Consider the following 13102-nt stretch of genomic DNA (forward strand, 5'->3'; position numbering starts at 1 on the left):
GCCATATTAGTGGAGAGAGACGTGTGTGAGAGATGTTGAGAAAATGGAAACAACATTTTGCAATGCCTTGGGTGTTTGGGATTGAATGAAAATGAGGAGTTCAGATGACACCAAGGTGAAGCTGATAAACCAAGTGATTGGAAGGTTGGTGGTGCCCTTGACAAAAATAGGAAAGTTGTGAAGAAGGGTTGATTTGGGAGGAAACATAATGAGATTTTTGTTGAAACTCTCATGGTTTCCATGCCTGCTTGTCCTATGTAACTCAGTGTGTCCCACCCAAAACAAAAAGGAGGGAATGAAGTTCTTACTCTTATTGCCTTGGAACAATGAGCCCATCTTTTATTGGGTACTGTTGTCATCATGAGGTTATTTAGGTAGGCTAGGCTGGGCCATAATGGATTGAAGGGATTTTCCCAATGGTACCTATGCAGTTGCTGAAGTGGAGTGCCAAAGTCAGGGTTAGGTCATAACTGCCCTAAGTGGCTGCTGGATGAGGTGGAGTTAGGGAGGCCTGGGGTATAATAGGTGAGGGATGGGCGTAGATAAATTGCTGAAAAGTCCCAGGGGAGGATTGGATGGCAATCCTTGATACACCTTTCAAGTGATTGATCATGTGGGTCTTATGCCATGGCTGCTTGGGATCGTATGATAGTCATGGCCTTCCTTTTGGAGATCATTGGTCTAGGCTTCATTAAGACAGTATTTAAAATGACATGGCTCAGATTTTTAAGAGTGCTTCTGAATGTATCAGAACTATCAGTTTGTTGAATCAATCAACATGAGTGACTTTTCCTTCAATTTTCTTGGGATTTAGAGCTAAATCACAGAGATCATTTAATCTACCCTCTTTATTTTACAAAAGAGGAACCTAAGACCTCTTATGGGGTTAAGTGAGTTGCCTAAGGTATCACATTTAGTTAAGCAGCAGAGCTAGGATTTGAGAGGTCCTCTTTAAATCTAGCTCTTCTTCTATCTTATACTTGGAGTTTAGAAGTTTTTTGTCTTTTTGGATCTAGCATCTCAGAAAATGTTACATATCTGCTATGTGTAAAGCACAGGATTTAGATATCAGCCATAAGAACAAAGGTCAACATCAATTTTTTAAAAAAATCTCATTCCGTCTTTTGGTATGTTAAGAAAGAAATGCATTCTGCTAAGAGAAATGTAACCACGAGTTTATCACATATATCATGCTTACCATTGGGAAGAAAATGCTGGGAGCTGGAGGATTTGGGGCATAAGTTTCCCCAGAAAATTCCCATTCCAAAGGAATCTATGAGTCTTAAACCATATCTACAGAAATATAAACAAACTTAGAGATCATGTAATCTACCACCCGTCATTTCACAGAAAAGAAAACTAAGAAGGCCCAGAAAAGTGAGGTGACTTACCCAAGGCCACACAGCTGATAATGGCAAATCCAGGATCAGTGCATTCAGGAGAAAAACCAGATGTGGTACAACAGCTGAGGGTTTGATCAACAATTTCCTCCCATGGTGGTGTTTCGGTGTCCATGGAGTTTTTTGAGTATTTGTGGATGTTTTTGATATTCTAGGTCCTGCCTTAGTTGCTACTGAGCTCATTCATGTGTACATCAAAAAGAGAACAAAGAATCTGAATGGTGCACAAGGTTTTTCTCTATTAATTTATGTATTCTAACCACTACATTTTCTCCCCATATAAGGCTTGAGTGCTGTGATTTTCCCCTATGTGTTCAGTTTTCAAAGAGCAATAGAGACGACAACAAAATGGATCTCTTCAAAAGATCTCTGTTTTCACCACTGTGATTTCACTCCTTACACTGACACATTGTTTCTCCATATAAGCTCCTTGAGAAGAGGAACTGTTTTGTTTTTCTCTTTGTATGCCCAGCACCTAGCATGGAACTGGGAACATACTAGGTACTTAGTAAATGCTTACTGAGTGAATGAATGAAACTTTATCTCCAACTCTTTCTACTATGTAAAATATAGTTTCATCTATATTTGGAAAAGTCAATTTATAAACCTAAAATGAATGGAAAATTAAAATACTTTCCCGAATCAGTTGGAAATATTTATTTCAAAACCAGTAATGAGTTAGGAATGGAAAATGTGAAATTAGAAATCAGTGCTAATCTTGTTAGATGGGTAGCATGATACAGTACTGGTGGAGATCTTCAGTTATCCATGCATTTGTTGATGTATTCCCTGCCAGAACATTGCCCTAAATAATAATTTTGATGATGATGATGATGATGATGATGATGATGATGATGGTGATAATAATCATGATAATCCTTCAAAAGGTTCATGAATCAATGAGGGGACCTGCCATTTCGCACCTATTTCTCAACCACTGGAAAGTACTAGTTGCTTGGGTGTATATGATGGAAACCTTGGGGGAAGGTGACTACCCCAGCTTAGAATTTCATGATAGCAAAGGAGAATTAAACTAGGCATAGTTTGACATGAAACTTAGATTTCAAGAGAGATTATTTCAAAGACAATAGATAAAGGAAAATAGGATCTCATTGACTAAAATTCTATAGGAGTATTCAGTCCAGGAAAGATAAGAAGCTCTCAAGAATAGAATTCTGAAGATTTTTTTTAAAATTCTAATGATGAAAAAAGAAGGGAGAATTGTCTAAAGAAATCAGTGTATCTGCACTGGGAACCCAACAAGTGACAATTAATTAGAAATATTGTGAGGGGACTGGGCAAGATAATTACTGAGGTCTCCTCCAATTCAGGGTCTGTGAATTCCATGGTTCTGAATCATTCCAAAATGTCAGTACTCTACTATATTGTTACTAAGAAGTTTAATGGCAGAGAAAAAGTATAGTAGGCACAACTAGAGTTTTTTATGGGATAGTCACTTAACCTAAGCCTTGCTTTCCTCATCTGTAAAGTAGGGGTGGTGGAGAGGATTGCTAAATTATGCCTAAGATCCCTTCCAAATCTAAAATTTTATGATTTCTACAAGATGATTTCTATTAAAAAATGTTTGAAAAGTTGGAAAATGAAATTACACCCACACATCACCAGTTTTGGTACATTCTTTTGGGCACTTGAAGATTTTCATATTTTCACAAACAGGCCTCACACATGCTTCTTCTGCTATTTTTTTTTTTAATCTGGGAGTGAATAAGAAAATAGCATAAAGGTCACACTTGGACATTAGGGTGTTGGGGTTTTTTTAAACATAGATTGCAGAGATTTCTTAGTAATTACCGTGTATAGTGGTATTGTGTTGCAAGTAGTAACATAGACATAATATCTTTGTATACGTTAGCACTGTGTATCTATATGTCTTGTTGACACTTAACAATTCAGGCTCTTTTGTAAGTCTGTTTATAAGGCATGAAGTTGCTCATGTTTTGTTTAGCCAAAAGGACAAAATACTGCCAGCAGTATGTCTGGAATGTTATTTACTTGGTGCATTTCTGTGGTTTTCCCTTTTAGCTTTGCACATGTCAGAGCTAGGGGTCATTTACTTAAAAATGACCAAAGTGGTATACTCATACTGTACAGTTAAGCTTCTCAACAGAAGTGTTTTTCTCAGTAAAAGAGGTGGATCGTCTCTCTGCCTCTCCCTTTTCTTTCCTTTTAACTTTTTTCTGTCCTTGTTACCTGCCTTGCTCTTGGCAGAATGTGGGGAGGTGCTGTTTATTCTTGCTCCTTTGTCCTTGACTCTTCTCTCTGTGCTTTCAGTCATTTCTGGTGCAATCCCTTGTGATCCTAGTTAATTGTGCTTCATTTGCATGTAAGCACTGTTATTGTTTCACATCAGAGCTTACCTATTTTGGCATACCCAGCTGTATTTTCCATTGAGCTTTCTGATCTGAATGGTTGGACATGTTGCAAAGGAAATAGAGGTGGAGTTTTCCTTAATCGTAAGCAAAGGAGTGAGGGAGAAACTGCCAGACAGTGTTGACTTGGGCAGGGTCTACATGATAGCAAACACATGTCCTCTGAAGGAAATAACCAGTGCACACAGATGTGAGCTTAATTTTTTAACATGGGAATGTATCTAACTGTTTTGTTCTGCCTATTGAGGGGAGATAGTTTAGACCACATGCCTCCTAGGAGATTGTAAAACGTCATGTGTAAATGAGAATAAAGTTAACCTATTAAAAACAAAAGCACTGAATCATCTCTCTTCATTTTCTCCTTTTACCCACCCCACCTCTTTGCCCCTAAACAGGATATTCAAAATATTACAGATAAGAGTTTCAACTTATAAAGGTTATAACAAATCTAAATGTTTAGTCCTGATGTTGTTGCCTCTCTTTCACACTTGTATGGGTTGACACACAGCCTTACTTGTCTTATCCTTCTTGTATGATGTGGACAGACATACACAGATAGGAGAAATGTTCTTGGCCAAATGATACAATACACTTGGACATACTCTCCTTATATAGAGCTGGTCTTCATGTGTGCTTCATATTCTGGAGCACCTGTTAGTTTGTCAAATTGATAACCATCCCTAGTGTAAAATGGAAGCTTCCTTTACTATTTTTTTCTTATTTTTCCTTTTATTCTATAAGACTTCTCTATTTAAAAAAAAAACTTGATTTTTTTTTTAGCTTCAGGATCTTTGATCATCCATTTGACAGTCACATATTCACACCTGTCTTTTTACTGTCCAGATTTCAGTAGATGCAGAACTATATCAGCCTTGTAATTTTTAAAATGTAAAACTTTGGTTTAAGTTACTTATTATAGGTAATAGTTGTTTGATGACTGAAACACTGCTTGGCAGAAGTATTAGCCTGAATCACTGCCAAGGAGCAAACTGCAGCCTTATTTCTAAAAAAACATCTGAGCTACAAACTGTTTGTCATGATCTAACATGCATGTAGTAATAATAGGTTGACAAGGTAATAAAGCACACATATTTAATATAGCCATGAGTTGCAGGTTCTAACAGAACTGTAATGTGTTTTTTCCTTCTTTATACACAGCCCACACATCATATTCCTGTCTCAGAGTGTCTTACCTGGAGGGAGCCATCTCTGTGGAACACGCCTTTGCCATGAAATTGCTCATGCCTGGTTTGGTTTAGCCATAGGGGCTCAAGATTGGACTGAAGAATGGTTAAGTGAAGGGTTCGCCACTCATTTGGAAGATATATTTTGGACTGAAGCCCAAAAGGTGTGTATGTGTGATATCATCCGTCTCAGAAGAAAGTAGCTTTGAGGCAAACCTTGTTGTCCTTGTATTCAGCACTTTGTCTACCACTGCACATGGCACATCATAGCCCAATAAAATGCTGCTTGAGCATGGTGATAACAGCACTGGTGATCTTCTGTGATGGGACAGTTAGTAAAAATTTCTCTTAAAAAAAGTTCTGCCCCAAAGAATACTCTCCTAAGTACCTTTCCCATTTTTAAAAGTAAAAATACGTATTGTTTATTTTTAATGATGCTGTGGCTACTTACTAACTATTACATGTCCATACAGTGCAAGGGGTTGTGTATGTGACAGAGAGACCCTGTGTGCAAAGGGCAATCCTAACCTGTGTCAGGAGGTTGGAAAGTTGAAGAAATGACCTAGAGAAGAAAGAAACCACTGACACTTAGAGCTAAGAAACTGAAATAAGGCTTTTATTAAAGATTAGGGAACTGAATATGCTGAAGAAGAAGCAGCTTGTTTATACTTTAAGGAATGATGATGTGGCTCTTTGGTTACTCTCAGGTGGGAGATAATCCAGCAGGAGGCATAAGATGGAGAAATAATCTATTAAGGCTTAGAAGAAGAAGTTGCAGGTAGAAGCAGTGCCCCTTGTTGAAAGAGTACCAACCTGGTCTAGTGACTAGACCCTTAAGATGGTGAGAAACAGACTTGGGTGCATGTCCCACTTATAACCCTTGCTTGTTGGGTACTCCATGGGTAAGTCACTTAATATCTTTAAGTCTCACTTTTCTGAGACTTCAGACAAGGCATGGGAATAATAATACATGTAGTATCTGCCTCACAGGGTTGTTGCAAGCCTCAAATGAGATAATATATATGAAAGCCAACTTGAAAGTGTTTTATAAACATCAGCTGTTATTATTCCTTGTCAACTTAATAACAATAGAGAGATATGCTGTATCAAAGACATGACTGGCAACCTCTCGATACTTGTCAAACCAGGTGACTACTATTTCTGGTGATTCATGTGGGTAAAAAAAGAAATTTCCTAGAGAAACCTAAAAAAAAAATCACTAAATATTACGATATCTTGGTTAATAAACTGAAGGTATAAGGAGGTACAAGTGCTATTTTCATCTCTACTGTCAGTCAAAGGTAAAGATTTTTGAAGAAAAAGGCAGATATGGAAAGGGAAGAAATGGTTAAGAAAATGCCATTTGAGAATGAGATTTGGGTTTCTAGACCACGGCTTAAGCTGTAGGAATTAAAACTGCAGGCCCCTGGGTAGAGATGGAGTGTGCTTAACAAGATCAAATGGACTTTTAAACTGAAATGGACTGGGATGGTGTGGGGGAGGGAGGGTATAGGAGAGAAGGGACCTACTTACACCTATCTACCAAGGTAGATATCAAAGAAAGCAGCTAGCTAACAACATAGGGAGAATAATAGCAGTTGAGATGTCTAGAAGTTTACAGAAAACAGTATCTAAAAAAGAAACCATAGCAACAATATACTCACAACTGGAGGAGATGGGATTGAATAGAATTGCTTGTACAAATAGAAGGCTTTGATTTGGTAAGGAGTAAGGCCACCTTTTCCTGTGAAAGGGATGAAGGAGGAGATAATAACAGAAGGCATTTGAGGTTAGGAGATTGCTAGAAGATGAGGAAGAGGAGACAAGGAGTTCATGACATACAGCCTCATTTTTTTTTCTGTAAAATATGAGGCAAGATTCTCTGTCATAGACATCTTAGAATTTGTGATAAAGAAGAGAAAATTGGGCATGATGTGACTTGCACCCTAGATAATGGAAGAGCAGATTTCAAAAAGGTTCAAATAGAAAACAAGATACTTTAGATCTAATGAATTGAAATTCTGCAGGTAAAATCAACCAAAGAGAGATAGGAAGGTTTCAGAAATGAATTTCTGAAGATACTTCATAGAACAGTATTAATGAAGAAAAAAAAATGATGTGTGTGTGTGTGTGTGGTAGGGGGAGATGTCTAAAGAGACTGATATAGATGTGCAGGGAACTCATCAACTAACTTAAATTTTAAAAAATTATGTACAAAAATTTGACTCAAGCATGGAATGGAGGATGAATTCAAAAGGATGATACGGTTATGTAAAAACAATGTCAGAAGCATTAAATCTCAGAATGAGCTGAGGCTGGTAAAGAAAGCTAAGGTTAAGAAAAATGAGTTTATCTTTTTTTAAAGCTACATTAGGAAAAAGGAGGATAGGAAGACAATAACTAACTGTGGAGGGGATGTAGAACTGCTCAATTCTTATTTTATTTCTTTTTTCTTTGCCAAAGATAATTGTCTTTGGACTAGAAAGAACAGAATAAAAATAACTAATAGAGAGAGCAAACACCTCACCTCCCTTACTTAATGAGTGTAAGTCACTTGGCCAAGACCACCTACATTGTAGGGTATTGGAAGAACCAGTATCTGTGGTTATTGAGTCACAATCATTGATCTTTGAAAGCTCAATGGAAAAAGGTATGTGTCACAGAATTGGAAAGGTGCAGATACTGTCCAAATTTTCATAAAGGGGAAAAATGGATTCTGCAAAATACAGGCCAAGGCACTTCAATTCCTGGTAGAATTCCAAAATCTTTTATTAAGGGGATGCTTAATGGACATTTGGAAAATTACGTAGTAGTCACATATAGTAAGACTAGCTAGGCCCCAATTAGTATGAATAATGAATCCTTTGAGGAGGTAGCATGTATTTGAATTCTTTCTATTTGAAGTTATAACTCAGTAAAATATGGTCATTGGTTCCAGCCCAGTGGAAATATGCAAGGCAAATGCAAATAATGCAGCCACTCAGGGGATTCATTATTTGCACTAATCAGGCCCTAGCTGTACATTAAAAGATAATTTCTTTTTTGACAGGATTGCTAGACTAGTAGATCAAGAGCATGCTACAGATATAGCGTAATTCAGTTTTAGCAAGGAATTTGGCAAAGTCTCTCAAACTTGTGGGAAAATGGAGCACTGTGAGCTGAACAGCAATACAATTAGGTGGGATTAAGAGCTGGTTTGAATGGCTATTAGTCATTAATGTTTGGATGTGATCTTGGAAGGAGGTCTCCAGGGGTATTCCTCAGAGATCTATGCTTGGCCTTGTGCTATTGAAAGAATGTTTTATGGATGTTTATAAATGATTTGAATGAAGATGTAAGTGATATGCTTATCAGATTTACAGGTGATACAAAGCCAAAAGGGATGGCTAACATGTTGGATGACAATCAGTATTCAGAATGATACTATCAGGCTAGAGCATTTGGCCAGACCTATGAAGATGAGAATAAACATAATGTTTTACATATGAGGTTTTTGGTTTTATTTTTGTTTTTTAAATCTGGTCCCTAAGAACAACACATGGAAAGTGTGGCTAGATGACAATTCCTCTGAAAAAGATCTGGGGGCAGGAGAGGGGTATTGGACTAGAGACTCAGCATGAATCAGTAGGGCACCTGTGGCAGCCAAAAAAGCCAATTCTATCTTAGCCTGCCATAAATAAGAAAGTGCCTGATGGTCCTCTTGTATTCTGCCTGGTCAGATCACATCTGGAATATGTGTTAATTATTGGGCTTCAGATTTTTTTTTCTTGCCTAGGCAATGGGGTTGTGACTTGCCCAGGGTCACACAGCTAGTAAGCATCAAATTTCTCAGGCCAGATTTGAACTCAGGTCCTCCTGACTTCATGGCCTGTGCTGTATTCACTGTGCCGCCTAGCTGCCCCTGGGCTTCAGATTTTAAGAAAAACACTGGTAAGTTGAGTAGTATCCAGAGGAGGGCAGATGGGATGGTGAAAGACTGGAAGATGATGCTATGTTCCATTTAGACTGGAAAAGAGAAGACTTCAGAGGTATGAAGGAATATGATATTCTTCAAGTATTCAAATGGCTATGATAGGGAAAGAAGGATTAGACTTGTTCTCCCTGATCCCTGATGGCAGACCTGGGAGCCATAGGGGAAAACTTCTGACTGCCTTGGAAGGTAGTGATTTCCCCCTCACTGGAGATCTTTAGGTAGCAGTTGGTTGGCAGCTATTCAGAAGGAGTAAGATAGGGATTCTTTTTCAGGTGTTGGTTAGCTCTTATGGCTTCCAAAACCTGAGGAGGTGGGCTTTTATGGGAGGTCAGGAATGCCAGCAAAGGACTCCCACCTCTAGTTTTTGGAGGCCTTCTTGGGGTTTATCAGAGAACATTTACCTGGCAAGGCATCTTGAGAATGGGAAGTACCAACAAGGAGTGTGGTTTCACTGCCAGGCTCGGAAAAACTACAGGAGGAAAATGTAAAGAGACATATTCCTTGACACTAGAGAAGAGGTAAACGGGAACTGTCCACCCCAAACCAGATAGGAAAAAGGGCTGCAGACCTGTGTGGGGGAAGTGAAGAACTCTCTCCCAAGTGCTTAACAGATCCTTTATGGGGCCACTTGGATTAAATTTAGAGCTACAGGAGGAGATCATTGAGTCTAGCCCTTGCGTTTTACAAATGTAGAAACTGAGGCTCCAGGAGGTAGCGACCTACCCAAGGTCAAGCAGGGACTAAGTGGCAGAGCCAGAATTATGAACCCAGGTCTTCAGACTCTAGAGCTAGCACTTTCTGCTCTACTATACCAAGGTGCTCTGTATGTTTCCCAAAAACTACCACATTCCCACTCTGAGCTCCACACAAGTGACTCTGTGGAGCAGGTGGTTGTGATGAATAGTCCCTGTGGTGCACCACATAACATATAACATGATCTACTCGCTGCATCGCAATTGGATCTCACTCCAGATGGAGTAGGACTGTCTACAACTACCTGACTCTTTGGCACCAGAACTTAAGGACAGCCTTGGCCCAAGTGATATTTGCAAAAAAAGTTCCACTCTCTCTCTCTGTGTAGTTGGCCTCTTTCTCCCTTAATCAGAACTCTTGACCAGCTTCTCCTCTGACCCATAATGAGATGAGTAGATTTCCAGAGTCCGTGTTTATTTCCTGTAAAATAAAATGAAAACTTCTGAGATAAAAGAAGGTGAATCTTCTATATTGTTTGAATCTTTATGCCCCTCTGGGAGGAAACTGTAACTCCATTGAGATGACCTTCCAGTCAAAAGATGGTGGCACTGCCTAACTAATCTCTTTCCTATTGATGTGAGTCAATCAACAAGCATTTATTAAGCACTTACTAGGTACCAGATACCTGTTCTAGGTGGTGGGGATACAAATGCAATACAATAAATTAAATAATCCCTACTCAAAGGGAACTTAAGTCACCTATATTGGCTCTTACTGACAGTCAAATGAATGCAGTCTTGAAACTTCTCTTAAGAGGGGCATGGATTCATACCCCTCTTAGGAGGGGAACTGTATTCTCCATTTCTCTCTCTCTTTCTCCCTCCCCCTTTCCCTCCCTTTCTCCCTCCCTCCTTCTCTCCCCCTCTCCCCCTTATTCCTTATTAATCTGTTTTAATTCTACTACCCTTTTACCATCTTCTCTCACTCCTACACTTGAATAAAAGTGCCAGATTTGGCAGAAGCAGGGTAGAGATCAGATAACATTCTGTCAAAGCTAATGGATGACAAATGCCCATTCTTGGGGGGTAGGAGCTTTTATTTCTAAAGATTTATAAAACAATACAAAAATATTTGCGTCTAAATGTTAGGAATTTTTTCTTACCAATAGATAATTCTATTATCATCCATTAGCGAGATTATAAGTGTGTAGCATAGTGCATCATAATGACTGCTGCAGAGGTTGAAGTAATGGGGCAGGGTGATAGAGCAGCCAGCCTTTTCCCATAATGAATGCAGGCAGTAAAAGTTCTCTGGTTTATATGCAAACAAAATAGTCTGGGTTTCATTAGCCAGTTTCTCCGTAAACAGTTCTTCACAAAATGAGGTTTGGGAAAGCAGAAAGGAAATGGAAGGGCCCTTCCCCACCCAATGCAGGAAGACAAAGCAAAGAACGGAATGATGGCATCAGCCTCCAGATGGCATCTCAGTGTGGGTAATGGAGCCATGGAGAGTCAGGGAGTAGATGTCAGGTACCTGTGCCACATATTCATCTCACTTGTTGCCCACTCCTCAGGGTAATAAAGCATTCCTATTTTAGTCCTCAGGCACAGGGGTTTATATCTGCCTCTGGATTTAAGGTGCTAAGAGGCTCCCTTCAGGCCTACCTTATGCTATTTTACCTTTCCAATTTACAGAGTAGGAAAACAGAGAGATGCTGTCTTTGTTGTCCTTAGTTTTCCTGCACTGGTTTGAAACAAAGCAAGATATTCCCTCAAAAAATTATTGACCAAGGTGGGGAGGGGGTAGGAACAACAAAGAATGAATTTTTTTTTTTTTATAATAAGCAGCTCTCACGTGATGAAGCTAAGGAGCAGCAAGAGTTGAAGGCTTTGCTCCGCTGGCGCAGACTTCGAGATGAGGTGCAGAACTCCACAGAAGAGATGCAGGTGTTAAGGTAAACAAAAAAAAACAAAAAATAAAAAACAGACAAAAAAAACCTTTTTGACTTTTTTTATCTTTTTTTCCCTTTCCCTCGTTTCCTTCCCCAAAGGATATCTCCAAGTCATCTGATTAAATCTGCTGTTTCCTTTTGAAATTAAATTGAACTGGGTTACTCATCCTCTTTGTGATGTGATTTTTTTTAAAGGCTCACAGTGTGGGGTTTGGTATAAAATGCCTTTTGACATTTTCCTAGTGCCTCTGTTCAGGAAATAGTTAGAGGCCACTTCCTGACCAATGATCCTTGTTTGAGGTTCTAATAGTCACTTTATGTGGTGGCTAAAGCATGTGAAAGAAGAGGTTATGAGGGACTGGCAAGACAGTAACGCTTTGCAACCAAAAGAAAAAAAATCTTTAAAAAAATATTGATTCAAAAATATGTTTAGTAATAACAGATGTTAGTTTCAATGGGGCATTTTGTCTTGGATGGCTCCCAGCAGAAACCAGAGTTTAGGCTTCTGCTCACCTCCTGTTTAGTTCTAACCAACAGGACTCCTCCACATTTTCTTTTTTCTAAATTGCCCTAGCTTCTTTGATCAGATAAGGATTGCCTCTCCTCTCTTTTCCTTTCTTCTCTGAGTTTTCATTTCCTTCAGTAGAATTAGATGTGGGACAGATAGGCAGTTATCTGAGAACCTGTGTCTTTGGCTGGAAGTGCTGAGAGGTGGCCAGAAACCCTTCTCACTCTTGCTCTAAGGTGGCTGTGGTTGTCCTGACAGCAAGAACAGCTGACCCAGCTTTCTGGTCCAAGATTGTATGGGCTGAACTCAGCCATCAGGATTTGTACAAAGCGGACAGGACCAGGCAGTTTAATTTTAAACTCTTATCTGCCCGCCAGCACACTCATTGGCAGATTTAGCAAAGGCTCCTTTCTACTCTCCCCAGCACCAGAAGCCACTGCTCTACCCTTTTTCAACAAACCTACTCTCATTTCTGTAGCGCTCAGTTTGTTGCATTGTACTCTAGAAACAAAAGTATGAGAACCTGATGTCTCATCCCACTCTGACCTCTGGGATATAATGAAAGGATTAACCTTTGAATTCTGTGGTAGGGTCTGGTGGGTCCATACTTACTCCGTGGGAGTTCAGACAGAATTTGCAAGAAAATTTTAGCCCCTCCTCATTCTTTTCATTCCTATATTTGAGTTTGGGGGAGAGATCTGACTTTTACTAGATCTCTGACCTTGGGCAAAGTCACTTAGACTTTGAGTCTCAGTTGCCTTATCTGTAAAATGGGGACAGTGATACCTATAGTACCTATCACAGGGTTTTTATAACTGTCAAATGAAATAATATATGTAAGGTGCTTTATGAAACCTTAAAGCTATATTAATGTCAAGTTATTATTGCCTGTTCATTTTAGAGGTCAGCTCATAAGAATAAATTTTTTTAAAACTAGGAACATAGACCTTTTTAATAGCAAACCTGCTGGACATTTGTTGTCCTAGTGTTCAGGAATCATTTT

The 13102-nt window shown here is 39.1% G+C and overlaps 1 protein-coding gene across 1 annotated transcript in view; it reads left to right on the forward strand.

Moving 5' to 3' along the window:
* AOPEP (aminopeptidase O (putative)) overlaps window positions 1-13102 on the forward strand; it is a 498190-nt gene that overhangs the window by 236459 nt on the left and 248629 nt on the right. Inside the window, 2 exon segments of the mRNA XM_020971658.2 lie at window positions 4949-5138; window positions 11488-11594. Of these exon segments, the coding sequence (XP_020827317.1) occupies window positions 4949-5138; window positions 11488-11594 (297 nt within the window).

This window comes from Phascolarctos cinereus, unplaced genomic scaffold (genome assembly GCF_003287225.1).
Source record: "Phascolarctos cinereus isolate Bilbo 61053 unplaced genomic scaffold, phaCin_HiC Scaffold_4;HRSCAF=312, whole genome shotgun sequence".
NCBI classification, from domain to species: Eukaryota; Metazoa; Chordata; class Mammalia; order Diprotodontia; family Phascolarctidae; genus Phascolarctos; species Phascolarctos cinereus.